The sequence below is a fragment of the Drosophila bipectinata genome, chromosome 2L, assembly GCF_030179905.1.
Source record: "Drosophila bipectinata strain 14024-0381.07 chromosome 2L, DbipHiC1v2, whole genome shotgun sequence".
NCBI lineage: Eukaryota > Metazoa > Arthropoda > Insecta > Diptera > Drosophilidae > Drosophila > Drosophila bipectinata.
Genome location: NC_091736.1, coordinates 2,482,525 through 2,496,007, shown reverse-complemented (window position 1 = coordinate 2,496,007; position 13,483 = coordinate 2,482,525). Strand labels below are relative to the sequence as shown.

The 13,483-nt window shown below is 44.7% G+C and overlaps 5 protein-coding genes and 1 long non-coding RNA gene across 7 annotated transcripts; 5 read left to right on the top strand and 1 right to left on the bottom strand.

The window, feature by feature from the left end:
• The first annotated feature begins 1,424 nt into the window (after positions 1-1,424).
• Positions 1,425-2,272, top strand: LOC108131146 (uncharacterized). Its single transcript, XR_011441923.1, has 2 exons — positions 1,425-1,850; positions 1,938-2,272. It is a non-coding gene; the product is annotated as an uncharacterized lncRNA (long non-coding RNA).
• A 1,794-nt stretch (positions 2,273-4,066) lies between these two features.
• LOC122321791 (uncharacterized) lies at positions 4,067-4,943 on the top strand. Its single transcript, XM_043212706.2, has 2 exons — positions 4,067-4,386; positions 4,451-4,943. The coding sequence occupies exons 1-2, from the start codon at positions 4,315-4,317 to the stop codon at positions 4,937-4,939; spliced, it is 561 nt and encodes a 186-aa protein (XP_043068641.1). The 5' UTR covers positions 4,067-4,314; the 3' UTR covers positions 4,940-4,943.
• A 319-nt stretch (positions 4,944-5,262) lies between these two features.
• On the bottom strand, positions 5,263-7,594 carry FucTB (alpha-(1,3)-fucosyltransferase 10). Of its 2 annotated transcripts, XM_017249830.3 has the most exons (4): positions 7,222-7,594; positions 6,675-7,081; positions 6,001-6,178; positions 5,263-5,945 (listed from the first exon to the last, which is right to left on the bottom strand). In XM_017249830.3, exons 1-4 carry the CDS (start codon positions 7,462-7,464, stop codon positions 5,442-5,444), a joined length of 1,332 nt encoding a protein of 443 aa, XP_017105319.2. In that variant the 5' UTR covers positions 7,465-7,594; the 3' UTR covers positions 5,263-5,441. The 2 variants fall into 2 exon arrangements, with proteins under 2 accessions (XP_017105319.2, XP_017105320.2); XM_017249831.3 differs by lacking the exons at positions 6,675-7,081; positions 7,222-7,594 and adding an exon at positions 6,240-6,642.
• A 224-nt stretch (positions 7,595-7,818) lies between these two features.
• On the top strand, positions 7,819-11,556 carry scat (VPS54 subunit of GARP complex scat). Its single transcript, XM_017250222.3, has 2 exons — positions 7,819-8,296; positions 8,653-11,556. Exons 1-2 carry the CDS (start codon positions 8,118-8,120, stop codon positions 11,285-11,287), a joined length of 2,814 nt encoding a protein of 937 aa, XP_017105711.2. The 5' UTR covers positions 7,819-8,117; the 3' UTR covers positions 11,288-11,556.
• A 125-nt stretch (positions 11,557-11,681) lies between these two features.
• LOC108131364 (cytoplasmic dynein 2 light intermediate chain 1) lies at positions 11,682-13,006 on the top strand. Its single transcript, XM_017250223.3, has 2 exons — positions 11,682-11,935; positions 11,996-13,006. Exons 1-2 carry the CDS (start codon positions 11,738-11,740, stop codon positions 12,899-12,901), a joined length of 1,104 nt encoding a protein of 367 aa, XP_017105712.2. The 5' UTR covers positions 11,682-11,737; the 3' UTR covers positions 12,902-13,006.
• RpS28-like (Ribosomal protein S28-like) lies at positions 12,964-13,441 on the top strand. Its single transcript, XM_017249914.3, has one exon. It carries the CDS (start codon positions 13,051-13,053, stop codon positions 13,339-13,341), a length of 291 nt encoding a protein of 96 aa, XP_017105403.2. The 5' UTR covers positions 12,964-13,050; the 3' UTR covers positions 13,342-13,441.
• Positions 13,442-13,483: the final 42 nt, after the last annotated feature.

Below are 13,483 nucleotides of genomic sequence, written 5' to 3'. Positions count from 1 at the left end.
GCGCTGGCTTCGAAACGAAATCGCACGCACACATACACCCGTGTATGTGAATGTGTGACACGCATACACACAAAGATCAACCGAAGCGCAGGCCAACCTTCTTCATCGCGCTCCGTTTAGAGACTGAGAAACAGAAAACATTTAATGCGAGAATGAGCGTAAGATGAACGAACGATGAGCGTAAAAGAGCGTAAGAAATCCGCTCTGGGGCCTGCTGGGGCCTGTCGCAAGAAATTTTCGCGTCCATTTTCGTTGTATGAAATGGGTTGTCTATATGCTGTATGGTTAGTGGTCCTATTTAAAAGAGCTCCCTCCAAATGTGATCTCCAAAAAGCGTCGAGTCGAAGAGGAGGATCAGTGTTTCCCCAATAAACAGAAATTCAAGAGAGTAATACATAGGGAGATGAAACGACTTGGTAGATCATCGGTAGATATTGAAATGGCGGACCAGACTGCCATCCAACAGACATCCAACATGGATTTTTCTCCAAATAGTCGGCCATTTGGATGGTCCTATTTGAATGAGTTTCTCCCAAATGCGATCTCCGAAAAGCCTGAAAGAATGGAAGTGGAGGATCAGTTTTTCCCAAATAAACGCAACTACAAGGAAGTAATACATAGGGAGATGAATCGACTTGGTAGACTACCATCGGATGTCGAAATGGCGGACCAGACTGCCATGGCATCCAACATGGATTTTCCTCCAAATAGTCGGCCATTTGGATGGTCCTATTTGAATGAGTTTCTCCCAAATGCGATCTCTGCAAAGCCTGACCAAATGGAAGTCCAGAATCAGATGGATCAACTGGGAAGACAATCTGGTGAAGATTTCAAACGGGCTATGGCAAAGTCATTCGAACCTAGCGGAAAATCTATTCAGTTTACTATTCCATGTGGAAATTCAAGCTCCCAGGAAGACATTTTATTTGAGGGCTGTGGTCCGAGGACAGAGTTGGAGATCAATCAAAACCAGGGAAAAAGTGCATGGAATATTACTTTCGGGCAAAATATAATGTCCCAGAATATGGTATTCCCGAAATTTTCACTATCCATGCCAAACCTAGGCTTTCAAACGGTTGATAATAATTCGATGTCCTTAGCCGTATTCTCTCCCAATACATCCCTTCCAGTAACAGATCCAATATCATTTCTATTATCATTGCGGAATCAAGAAGAATTTTTCCCTGAGGAACAAGTAAAAGCCGTTCTAAAATCTTTATTTGAAACTGGTATCGTATATGGTTCCCTTAATCATGGAGAAGAAGCATTAAAAGAGTTCTTCGAAGGACTATTCGAGGCACTTCTACGTTCCAAAGGTACTTGCGACAAGAACTTTAAGCCTTAGGAGGAGGACCTTATAAAGAACTACAATACTCCAAATAAATGCTTGATTATTGTGTTTAATTGTTAATAAAATATACCTTAATTGTAATACAATATTTTTAATTCTGACTTGACTAAAAACTGGGGTTGCAATATTTATATTTCCAATACAATTGATGGATAATTATCTGTGAATCTAGCCCCCTGTGGAGAGTACCCACAAACGACATTTTTGGATCTTGTCAGAGAAAAACAACTAGAATCCTTTTTATGAGGTTTCTAAATCAAGTTTTCTTTTTTTTTAATGTTTTGATTTTTTCCATTATTTGAAATTAGAATTTTAAATATAATTCATTCAAAGTATCGTTTTAACTTGTATCGCAACGTTATACTTGTAGAAAAAATTTTAGTTTTAGTATTTCTAAAATAAACCATATCTTCTGGTATCTTTTGAAATTTCTGTCAAACTCACGTATGAAACTTTATCGAAAAAAACTTCAGTCGTGTACAACAACTGCTAACATCAGGTCTCAAAAATAAATGAGACCCCATATTTATACTTTCACTTTTCTTTTAATTTTAACGAAGTAAAATTTCTTGTGATTTCTACACAGACAACCATCATAATGGCTAATAGAAAAAATCGAATGCTCTGTGAATTCAAGAGTAGATGCGTATTTTGCGGTGATTTTAAAAAAAGACAGCCGTTGCCTCGATGCAAAGCAAAGACGATTACACCCAAGTTCAGGAAGCCCCGATGCAAGACCTCTTTTAAAGCAACCTCCATGAAGGGCCGTGGTCGCAAACTTAAAACCAAGGCCCAGTGCACTCAAGACCGGAAGGAACTTTTAAGGCGGATAGCGATAATTAATAAGGATTCGGCGGCACCATATCGACGGGATTTCAAGAAAATACTACTTAGGGAGATGGAACGAATGGGGAGACAACCGACCGAGAAATTCAAAAAGGCAGCCAACAAAGGCATCGCACCTTTCAGGAAACATACCAAAATTCAAGTAAACTTCGACTCTAAGGATGATCTTTTACCTGATAGATCTGGACCAAGCCAAGTACGCCAAGAGAAATCACAAGGAAAAATTTCTAAGGAAAATATGATCGAAAATTCCATGGAAATTGACTCAAAATCTAGTCAAATTTCAAAGAATGTGACTGATGATGTATCCTATTTTCAAAATATTCTCGAAAAAATTAAATCTTAAGCAAATCTTTCAGCAAAGAATTCTGTATCCTCTATAAGTCTCTCCCCCAAACCAACCCAATCTTCCTTGGAAACATGCTGCACCGACAAGGACGATTCTTAAAAATTCATGTCCTGCGTTGTTTCTCCAAAGACGTCCTCTGTAAATATAGATTCGGAGGAAAAGACAGTACGTTCGACATACTATCTGTACCCCAATCAGAACAAGAATGACTATATTTCTGTGGAGAGAAACCGGCAGAAGAGGGAATGGAAAGGATTTTTGAAGCTCGTCCCAGTAATAAAGGAATGAACGAATTATTGGAGTGTTTCAAGGCAGCAGTCCAACAACTATCGCAAGATTCAAAACAAAATTATAAAATGTATTTTAAAACTGAAGATTAAACTTGAATTTCATTTTTAAATATTTTTTAGATTTTTTGTCAAATTTCCTGATGGGTCCCCTTGAAAATCCTGAAAAATGCATGGGGGCACAGTTCGGCCCACCGCGATGGCCATATCTTGGCCAAAAATCATCCGATTCCACTGAGGCACACCTTAAACGATTTGTAAATCAATTCTCTGTAAACCTGCATCAAAATCTACAAACAAAATATTTTTTAGATTTTTTGTCAAATTTCCTGATGGGTCCCCTTGAAAATCCAGAAAAATGCATGGGGGCACAGTTTGGCCCACCGCGATGGGCATATCTTGGCCAAAAATCGTCCGATTCTACTGAGGCACACCTTAAACGATTTGTAGATCAATTCTCTGTAAATCTGCATCAAAATCTACAAACAAAATATTTTTTAGATTTTTTGTCAATTTTTCCATGGAGACTCCCATGAAAACTGGGGAATGTATGGGGAGTACCCCTATGGGCCACTGCGAAGTCCATATCTTTGGCAGTTTTCTTCCGATCCTTGAGCGGAACACCTTAAACGATTTCTAGATCGATTCTCCACCAATCTGCATCAAAACCCCAAGGCAAAAATATTTTCAGATTTTTTGTCAATTTTCCATGGAGACTCCCATGAAAACTGGGGAATGTATGGGGAGTACCCCTATGGGCCACTGCGATGTCCATATCTTTGCCAGTTTTCGTCCGATCCTTGAGCGGAACACCTTAAACGATTTCTAGATCGATTCTCCACCAATCTGCATCAAAACCCCAAGGCAAAAATATTTTCAGATTTTTTGTCAATTTTTCCATGGAGACTCCCATGAAAACTGGGGAATGTATGGGGAGTACCCCTATGGGCCACTGCGATGTCCATATCTTTGCCAGTTTTCGTCCGATCCTTGAGCGGAATACCTTAAACGATTTCTAGATCGATTCTCCACTTTCAATTTTTTGTCCTTGAGCAGCAGAACAATGCCAATCGGAGAAAATTTGACGTTTTCAAAAGCGAAATATTTGTGCGATATAAGAACGACCCACGTCTTCTGTTAAAGGCCAAGAAGAATCAGATTATAGTTAAATAAATAACTGAATGTGAAGTTGAAACTATTCACAGTACGATTATGAAATTGAAAATAATTTAAGTAAAAAGAGTGTAAAATTATAGGTGTCGTATTTAGATTTTTTATTTGCAATCGTGACAAAAACTATGTATCTATCGCCAGTTCACTTATTTAAAATGGGTGGAGAAACAAAACATGAAATTGGCGGAGACAAAAGATCAAATCGCTTAAATCAATCCTCCTAATTATAGAAGAATATCAACTGGATATTGTGTATAAATAAAACGCTAATACCGCTAACGAGAATAGTGTAAAATATAAAATTAAACATGGCTTGTTTCAGTTTTTGTAGATTATCCTTTTTGCTTATTATTGTGTTCTCCTGGAATTCAACAGTTAATGTGAGCTAAAGGAATACTATATTCTCTGGGAACATACCTACATATATATTAATTTAATATTTAGAGTTGGAATCAACCGTATGATTACGTAAGTGTTGCTGTAAACAATTATCCTGGGAGATTATTCAAGACTGATCTGAAACTCATTGGCCGAGAAAAAGCTATTAACGGTACGATTGAGTTCGTAGAGGATATTCCTAATAAAATTTTCGGCTCAGTGAGTGTGTATTCGGATGCTGGCACAAGTGGATTCAAGCTTATGCCATTGGAGGTGCCGCCAATGCCATTCTGCGACGTTATCCGACTGTACTACGATAGATTTTTGGAGGGATCTCTAATACCAGGAGTAAACACAGACTTGGACTTGGAGGGCGGAACCGTTTGTCCGATACCCAAGGGTAAATACTACATAAAAAAAATGATGCTCGACACCTCGGGTTGGGCCGTTACCTCGCCCCGAGGTCTCATCAAGGTGAAACTGAATATGTTGGACAAAGAAGAGTTTGTTGGCGGAATGGAGTCCGTTGTGGAGATCAAGGACAAGATTTATTGAGCAACATGAAAATAAATTACTTGTTTGAACAATTTTTAGATTTCCATCAGGAAATTTGACAAAAAATCAAAAAACTATTTCCATGATGGGTCCCCTTGAAAATCCTGAAAAATGCATGGGGGCACCGTTCGGCCCACCGCAATGGCCATATCTTGGCCAAAAATCATCCGATTCTACTGAGGCACACCTTAAACGATTTGTAGATCAATTCTCTGTAAATCTGCATCAAAATATACAAACAAAATATTTTTTAGATTTTTTTTAAATTGTCTGTCTGCAAAGACCTCTTTAGAACCTATACCAGAAGCCAATAAAATAATAAATTTGAGGTTGAAATAGTCAATGTATTTACGAACACTTGAAAAGTGAGAAGGAGTGAAAATATTTCACAATATACCAGTTTATAATTCTAGAATCTAGATTATCACAATTTTTTTGGTTTAAACCAGAGTTAACTATTTGTCGCCGTCAGTCAAACTATTTAAATAAATGAAACACATTTTTAAGGTGCGCAGTCGCTTTTGTCCATTCTACGATTGAGTTCAGCATCAAAGTCCGCTCTGGTATAGCTGTAATTGCGACGAAAGAATGTGTCTAGGATTTTTGCTTGACACTTTCCCACCTGCATCATGGATCTCCAGTCGCCAACATTCTCAGGCTCCTGCTGTGACTCCAAATGGGCGTAGATCGGTTCTATGGGGCAATCGTAGTGGGCAATGTCAGCCCTTACGTTCCTGGCGGTGGTTATCACATATCTGCAAACTGAGCACTCAAATCTTTCGAAGAGACTTCCTCCAGGAGAGGTATCTCCTATATGGTATCGACGAGTTAACAAGTTGTAGTTTAAATTATTATTCTTAATGGGGCTTTGCCAGTTAATTTTGTGGAATCTGTACGAATCGTACTCAGTCTCATTATCGGCCACTTCGTGCAGGTATTTGGCTAATGCCCGTGGATGTGGAAAGTCATCCACATAAATGGCAGATTTTTTGTTTGGTTCCCAATACTGAAATATAAGTTGAATATTAATAAATTGTTTGTTTCTTTCGGCTTAGACTTGCTTTTATTGTAGGCGATCCAAAGTAAATAGGCACAACTCCCATAACCAGCGGACGCCAAAACTTTTCGGTTATATAATCCGGACAAGCAGCGTTCTCAATGGCAATCATAAACTTGTAGCCAGATAAAAATTTTAACAGCTCCGGCGAATATAGATTGTTTAGGTAGTCTTTTTGGAGGCTGTAAGAAATGAAAAGTTATAGGTTATATTAAAGTATTGATTTCCAAAACTAAACATTACTTTTGTGTTGGATCAATTGCATAAATATTAAAAAATATATAACAGCTCTACTATCAAAACTATGGGGCTCTGGATTAATATTTAACTTCTTAAAATTTAAATTGTTGCTTAGTCGAACGGGAGCAGCACGGTTTTTCCTCTTCAGAATCGTTTTCCTTAGAAGAGCCCTGTTGTCCATTTTTAGCCTCGTCAGAATTAACTATTGCTTGGCTTGAAGTAACAGGGGAAGGCTTCTTAGAAGGCAAGGTACCACCCAACGACTCCCAGCACTCGGTGCAGCAAATCTGTGGCAGTTGTTGGGACTCAGGGGACTCCATAATTATTTAAATTTCTAGATATATTGTGAGCTGTATACTATGAGCTTATGAGTTTACGTTTGAGTAATGAGAGATATGTGATGGGGGACTGGGCACAGTATTAACTCAGCCTACTTGCCTTTTTGGCAGTTTCTTGTTTTGAAGGCAAGCTCCGTAGGAATCCACCTCCACATATTTCATCAACTCCTTCACGTAGTCCTCTCGTCCGGTCATTGTGTCGCAATCACTCTGCAGGAACACCACCGACGTTGATGGGCGATATCCCGATGAAGATTTCCCGGCAAACGTAACAAAATAGTCCTTCGAGGTGAGCGCCATGGCGCTTGGAAGGTACTGGGTGGTTAGGGGAAAGGTGCTGAAGCGACTGAATGTGGAGGTGGCGTGAAAGTGGCGAAGGAACTCGTTGTGTGGTACGAATGGCACATTCCTGGGCGACTCCTCGTGCAGCAAAGCCCATACATGCTGTGGGCGACGAGGCAGTGGGAAGTCTCCAACATCCAAATCCGAGCCGTAGAATAGCACTCCCTGCGAAAATATGTTTATAATATATTTATTTTCAGTACTGACTATCTCAGCTTTAATTTGAACATAATGCCCCCATATATACTACACGTCCCCCAAGTATTCTTATCAAAATCTCAGCCGGATGAGGTTTTAACACAAACCCTGGATGTTCTCAAGCGTTTCCGCTTGTTGGTGATGCGACAAGTGTATATGCCGCACTGGCGTTCCACATCGTAGTTCCAGGACATGTGACGAGACCACCAGAGCAACTCCACAGGCTCATCCTGGGAGCCAGGACCAGGACTATCAAAGTCCATAATTATACCCGAGCCCATGAGGAGCAATATAAACCACAGGACGACTACGGCAACCGCGACAGCAATGAAACGGCGCCGCAAACGCATGATTCCACTGGTTGAAAACTGAATCTTGATATATGAACGTCCGTAGTCCTGCTTCTTTAGAGATTTAAAAATATGGAATCCCGCAAAATGTTGGGAGCCGTTGAATTTCGACAGACAGCTGATTTCTGGCAGGTGGTAGTGTTGGTAAACGTTTGATAGGACTAGATAAGGATTTAAATTAAATAAAAATATGTATAAAAATGAAAAATATTTTATTTTAATAATTATAATAAAAATATAAATGACAAAATAAAGACTATGAATACAATATAACTAAAATAATATATATTTTCTAAGTTGTCTTGTAAAAATACTAGTTTCTCCAGAGATTTAGTATAATTGCATTTATGTGGTCTGGCAACACTGGTGCCTCATCAACAGCCGCACCAAAACATTAACTTTTTTTTATAAAAGAGCAACAGAAAACACCCAAATGGTGGTGTCAACGGCCTTGGCCCTACAACTGTGAATAAACTACGAGAGTGGAGCTATCTTGGAGCACCCCAAAATGCAACATATACCACTGTTCCGAACAGAGCGCAGATAGAGAGCAAACATTGACATAACACGTCAACGATTGGGTGACGAGACGAGCGAGGAAATATCCGGTGGAGAAGCATACGGCGCGGGAACAGCACCGCGGGGCATGTGTAATGGCCACAACGCGACCAGCCGGCGACTCAGCTGCCGCTCCTGAGCCAGGATCCGCCGCCTCCAGGAAGCTATCCACCGCCAGTGGAAGTGGTGGGGTTGCGGGCGGAATTTCGGCCAGCTGGCAGAGCTGCTACTACTGCACCCGAGAGCATTTCAAGTCCATTGGCGAGTTTGTCAAGTGAGTGGTGTTCTCCAGGCCTCATTACCACCTCCGAGTCAGTTTCAAGTGGAGTTCGAGGGACCCACCTTCTGGGGCAGCCATAAAAGGTCAGCTGGTGGCATGTGAATCATGCTGAGCAGCTAGGAATGGTAGATAACCAGTTGCCTTTCACAAAGTGTGATATGTATAAAGCTGTTTTGTAAAAATTAGTAAGCTAGACTTTCAAAAGAAACCAAACTCGGTCACTGATAAGAAAGGAATTTGTTGTGGTTTGACTCCGTAAAAAAAATATGACTCCGAGATACGCAATCTGGCCTGGAAACCATTGGAATTTTAATAAAAAAAACAAAATAATATTTTACTTCCATTTTTAGTCATCTGCGATCTCGACACTGCACGCGTGAAGGAGGCTCCTTTGTGTGCCGATATGGCTTCAATGGCGTGTGTGCCTCACTGCCCTTGGATGGAGTATCGGATAGAGACTACGACGCCCATGTCGCCAAGTATCATGTGAATCAGCAAACGCGGGAGATGCCGCCCGAGTGGGGAGTCTATTCGGCGGCCCAGAATCTGCCCGCTGTGCTGAACGATCCGTCGCGAGGGAAGCAGAGCAACCTATTCACCAAGAAGTGGGGCGAGCATTTCGTGGAACGTAGCCATATACCCGCCTCTCCGCGATTGCCGGATATAACCCATGCCGACTTCGCCGTTTATCTGGGCAGCATTGGGAAACGGTATCGGTGGCACGAGCGAAGGCAGCAGCAGCTGGAAAGGGACAAACCCTTGGAGAATGGTTCCCCAGGGACACCGGTATCGGGATTGGGCTCTCAGTCGCCCTCCCACCTGGGCTCTGTGCCAGAGATCTTCCTAAAATCTCAGCTGCAACTGCACCACCCGCCCACATTTAAGCAGGTCTTTCCAAACTATATGCAGACATCTGCGTCTAGTCCGGAAAGTCACCAGCAAACCGGGCGCCAGTTGCAGGAGCAGTTGAGTCACTACTTGGATATGGTGGAGGTGAGGATTGCCCAGCAGGTGTCCCAGAAGTCGGCCGCCTTCTTCCACGCAATGACCACACAGCACGCCATAATGGCCGAAATGGAGCAAGCTGCAGAGCAAGTGCGACAGCTCAGGGCGGCGCTGTCGGAGCTGCACAGCCACTCGGTGGTGGACAGCTTCAAGGTGTTGCGCTATGCCCAGCGCAGGCAGCACTACAACCTCACCCTGGACAAGCTCCGGCTGATGGCCACGGTGCACAAGACGCAGCCCATGCTCCAGCTCCTGCTGGGCACCCAAGACTATGTGGCGGCATTGGATTTGATCGGCACCACCCAGGAGATCCTTTCCGCCGAACTGCTAGGCGTCCACTGCTTCAAGCATCTTCCAATGCAGCTCAGCGAGATGGAAAAGCTGATAGACAAGATGCTTACCACGGAGTTCGAACGCTACGCTGCCTCGGATCTGAATCGTCCGCTGACCGACGCCTTGAGGGAAACGGACAGCGTGTGCGCCGAGGAGGACAAGCTGGTGGCCATAGTGATGGGTCTTCTGCGAAAGCAGAACTTTACTTTCGTTCAGTCGTACCAGCAGGAGGCCATTGCCACCATCAGGGCCATCATCAAGCAGCTGTTGATCGAGGTCCTGGCGCGGAGTGACAGCGACCAGGAGATCAGTCTGACGGGCCACGGCGAACAGGCCTTGGAGCTCACCCTGCCCGAGTGGATCGCCTTGCTCCAGCGCTCCAGCCAGGCGCTGGTTTCCATTCTCGAACGCATCAAGGCTGTGGTCGGTATAATGCAGCAAACGGCGGATGCAGCTGTGGGCGCTCAGGATGCAGTTAATCTGATAGACTCCGAGGCTTTCCTCAGCCCGGCACATCATGAGCAGCTGCGCTCCCAGTTGCAACAGCTCCTTCAGGCCGTGTGCCACTACTGCCACGAACGCTGCGCCAACATTGTTTCTCCGCAGAGCTTGGAGAAGAGTTCGGCCAGCGAGCAGGAGCTCACCCAGCTCTCGGAAATTGTGGACCAATTCGGTGAGACGACGCGGAGCATCTGTGGAGTGGCCAGTGTGCCGCTTCAGCTGGCCCTGAAAGTCCAAGCGTCGCGCTACGCTCAAAGATTCCACTCGGATCGCAAGCAGAAGCTCTCTTTGCTGCTGGACCAGGAGCGCTGGCGTCAGGTGGACATACCGCAGGAGTTCCAGCGCATCATCGAGCGGATGGCGGCCGGAGACTACGCCAAGTCGGAGCCGAGCACCTACATTGCCAATGGTGGGGGCAATCCTGTGCTCCTGGTGGAGGGGAAGCAGCCCTATGCCTTAGTCAGCGCCTCGCTGATGCTCATCCGGATGCTGTATGAGTATGGGGGAAGTGCTCACCGTTTGCCTCTGCTGGCCAGCTACCATGCCCGGAACGTGGTGGACCTGCTGAGGTGTTTCAACTCGCGCAGTTGCCAGCTCATCATCGGAGCAGGAGCGATGAGGGTGGCGGGCTTGAAGACCATCACTAGCACGAACCTGGCGCTGGTTTCCCGGGCACTGCAGCTGGTCCTGTGGCTGCTACCCAAGCTGAAGGAGCACTTCCAGGCGATGAGCGGCTACGAGGCCATCGAGCGGGACTACCAGGGCCACATCAAAGAGATCGAAAACAAGATCCATGGCATCGTGTCCGAGAGGTTGGCTGCCCAGCTGGATGCCTGGGAGGCCAGACCGCCCATTCCTTCGCAGACCTTCCGCCACATCTCCAGGCACTTGGTGAAGCTGCACGAAGCCATCGCTGGAGTGCTGCCGGAAGCACAGATCCACGAGATCTACGGTGTGGTGCACCGTAACTTTAAGGACAAGCTGCGGGAACAGTTGCTCAAGTTGAATGTCAACAACAACGGAGGACCCCAGCACGGGGTGGTCACCTCGGAGCTGACCTTCTACATGGAGACGCTGCGCACGCTTAAAGCTCTGCCCGCCGATCAGCTGGACAACGGAATCCTGGAAGAGATCTGGCTCTATTGAGCATTCCGAAGTATTCCACATTCTATTCTTGTTAACCTTGTTTTATTTTTAAGAACCCCAGATGCCGCATACTGTCGTTTAGCCTTTAGCCAACTTGTATTCTTGTGTCTATATCCTGTTCGCCACTGTATATTGCTGGTAGTTTCCTATTCCGCCCTTTAGCCAAATGTTGGAAAGTATTTCTATTTTGTTGCACACTTTTTACAATAACCCTAAGTGGAAAGTCGGAGGAAAGGCTTATGATTAAAATATATAGAAAATAAACAGAATTGTGTTATATTGATTGGTGGGCCAACCTTAGACCATAGAGGCCTAGATCTAGGCTTCTACTAACGGTTTCTATTACCACTTTTGGTGGCGTTACCGTACCTACAATGGTTACCCCTGACAACCTTTTAAAAGCCACAACAACCCCTCGAGTTTCGGCTTTTTTATCATATTTCTCCTGGGATGCGTTTGCCGCAGATATTCCATAGCCTCCACAAGCGTCTCCAAAAAATGTTTGAAAAAAACCAGGAGGATGGTGGTACGCCCAGCATCCAGGATATTGCCGGCAGGCTGGCGGAGGAGCAGCAGCGGCTGAGGCAAAAGGAGGCCACCACAATGCCCAAGGAGCGAACAGTGCTCATCTTGGGAAGCAAATGTGTGGTAAGAGATGATACTTTATTATTAAATATCCTTTGTGATATCCTTAAACGCTTCTTCAAGGGCAAGACCACAGCCATCAACAAATTCTTCGATCGCGAGGAGCACACAACGCGACCCACCCTGGCCCTGGAGTACAGCTACGCCCGAAGGTTAGGGAATGGAAAAACCCCCCAGGTGATGAATGTCTGGGAATTGGGATCCTTGGAAAATGCCGATCAACTGCTAGAGGTCCCCATGAGGACACATGGCCTGCATCAGTTCGCAGTCTTCATAATGCTGGACCTTTCGCAGCCCCAGCGCTTCTGGACTGACTTGGAGTGTGCGTACAAGGGCTTGAAGGACACGGCCCAGCAGATGATGGAGAGCCTGTCCCCAGAGCTCAGGGAGATCATAGAACAGAGAACATTGGAGCGACTGGGCCAACAGAACAAGGAGGATCTGGGCAATCAGGAGCCCCTGCCCTTCCCGGTGGTGATTGTGGGTGGAAAGTACGATATCTTTGCTGGCCTGGATCCGGCAGTTAGGAAGCACACCTGCCGGTGCCTCCGCTCCATGGCCCACTTGATCGGTGGGGCATTGCTCTTTTATTCCCAACGTATGCCCAAGCTGGCGAAGGTTCTCAAGGACACCATCTGCCACCTGGGCTTTGGCAGCCCGGCCCAACCTTTCCGAAGCCAGGTGACTGATTTCAATGAACCCCTTTGCATTTGGTTTGGAACGGACAGTTGGTCGAAGATCGGAGACACGGGAGCTCAGAGTGTAGAGCGGATTGGGGCCACTTTCGGGGTGGAAGTGCCCCAACTGCAGCTGGAGAAGAAGAAAACACAGGACACTTCAGATCCTGCCAAAGATCCGGGGTTCAAGGAGTCCCTCATCGACGAGATGCGAGCTCAAAAGAACGAGGAACTCGCTGGTATTATGAGGGATGTCCTGCTGCGTGGAAAGTTTGAAAGTGTTCAAAATTAATAATTAGGTTTTAAATAAAATATCTAACCCGGAATGCTTGGCAGATACTGTCAGTTCTTATAATTCTGAGTATTTCTGAAAATCATTTAAAACAACACCCTCTGAGGTATAACGTCTTAATTTCTTCGAATTTTATTCAAAAATTAACAATGTCGCAACAAGTCGCTTCAAAAGCTCGTGTTATTAAGGTCCTGGGACGCATTGGAGCCCGGGGTATCCTTACCGAAGTTCGTGTCCAGCTACTGGAGTTCCCAAAGATGCAATTTCTGCGCACCGTGAAGGGACCTGTTCGCGTTGGAGACATCGTCGATTTCGAAGACACCGAGTTGGACAATCAACCCTCTTTCAAAACCATTTGCAGCTTTGGTGGCAAGGATGATAAGGGCGCCAAAGGTGACATGGGTGCCAAAGGTGACAAGGGTCCCAAAGCTGATAACTAATTCCAAATCCCGAATGGATAACAAAGAATTTTAGTTAAATTATAAATGTTATGGTATTGTGGAGAGTAAGATTTAATGAAAAATACAAAGGATATTACGAAAAATTAATTTTAGACGGAGTGCCAGCACTTCCTTACCGCTA

Excerpts from the sequence above, each read along its gene's own strand:
- LOC122321791 (XM_043212706.2), top strand. The coding sequence starts at position 4,315 with ATGGCTTGTTTCAGTTTTTGTAGATTATCCTTTTTGCTTATTATTGTG. Across the intron at positions 4,387-4,450 it reads CCTGGAATTCAACAGTTAAT|AGTTGGAATCAACCGTATGA; the intron begins GTGAGCTAAAGG and ends TTTAATATTTAG.
- FucTB (XM_017249830.3), bottom strand. The coding sequence starts at position 7,464 with ATGCGTTTGCGGCGCCGTTTCATTGCTGTCGCGGTTGCCGTAGTCGTC. Across the intron at positions 7,082-7,221 it reads AACGCTTGAGAACATCCAGG|GGAGTGCTATTCTACGGCTC; the intron begins GTTTGTGTTAAA and ends ATATTTTCGCAG. Across the intron at positions 5,946-6,000 it reads TTGGATCGCCTACAATAAAA|TATTGGGAACCAAACAAAAA; the intron begins GCAAGTCTAAGC and ends CTTATATTTCAG.
- scat (XM_017250222.3), top strand. The coding sequence starts at position 8,118 with ATGGCCACAACGCGACCAGCCGGCGACTCAGCTGCCGCTCCTGAGCCA. Across the intron at positions 8,297-8,652 it reads TCCATTGGCGAGTTTGTCAA|TCATCTGCGATCTCGACACT; the intron begins GTGAGTGGTGTT and ends TTCCATTTTTAG.
- LOC108131364 (XM_017250223.3), top strand. The coding sequence starts at position 11,738 with ATGCGTTTGCCGCAGATATTCCATAGCCTCCACAAGCGTCTCCAAAAA. Across the intron at positions 11,936-11,995 it reads TCTTGGGAAGCAAATGTGTG|GGCAAGACCACAGCCATCAA; the intron begins GTAAGAGATGAT and ends CGCTTCTTCAAG.
- RpS28-like (XM_017249914.3), top strand. The coding sequence starts at position 13,051 with ATGTCGCAACAAGTCGCTTCAAAAGCTCGTGTTATTAAGGTCCTGGGA.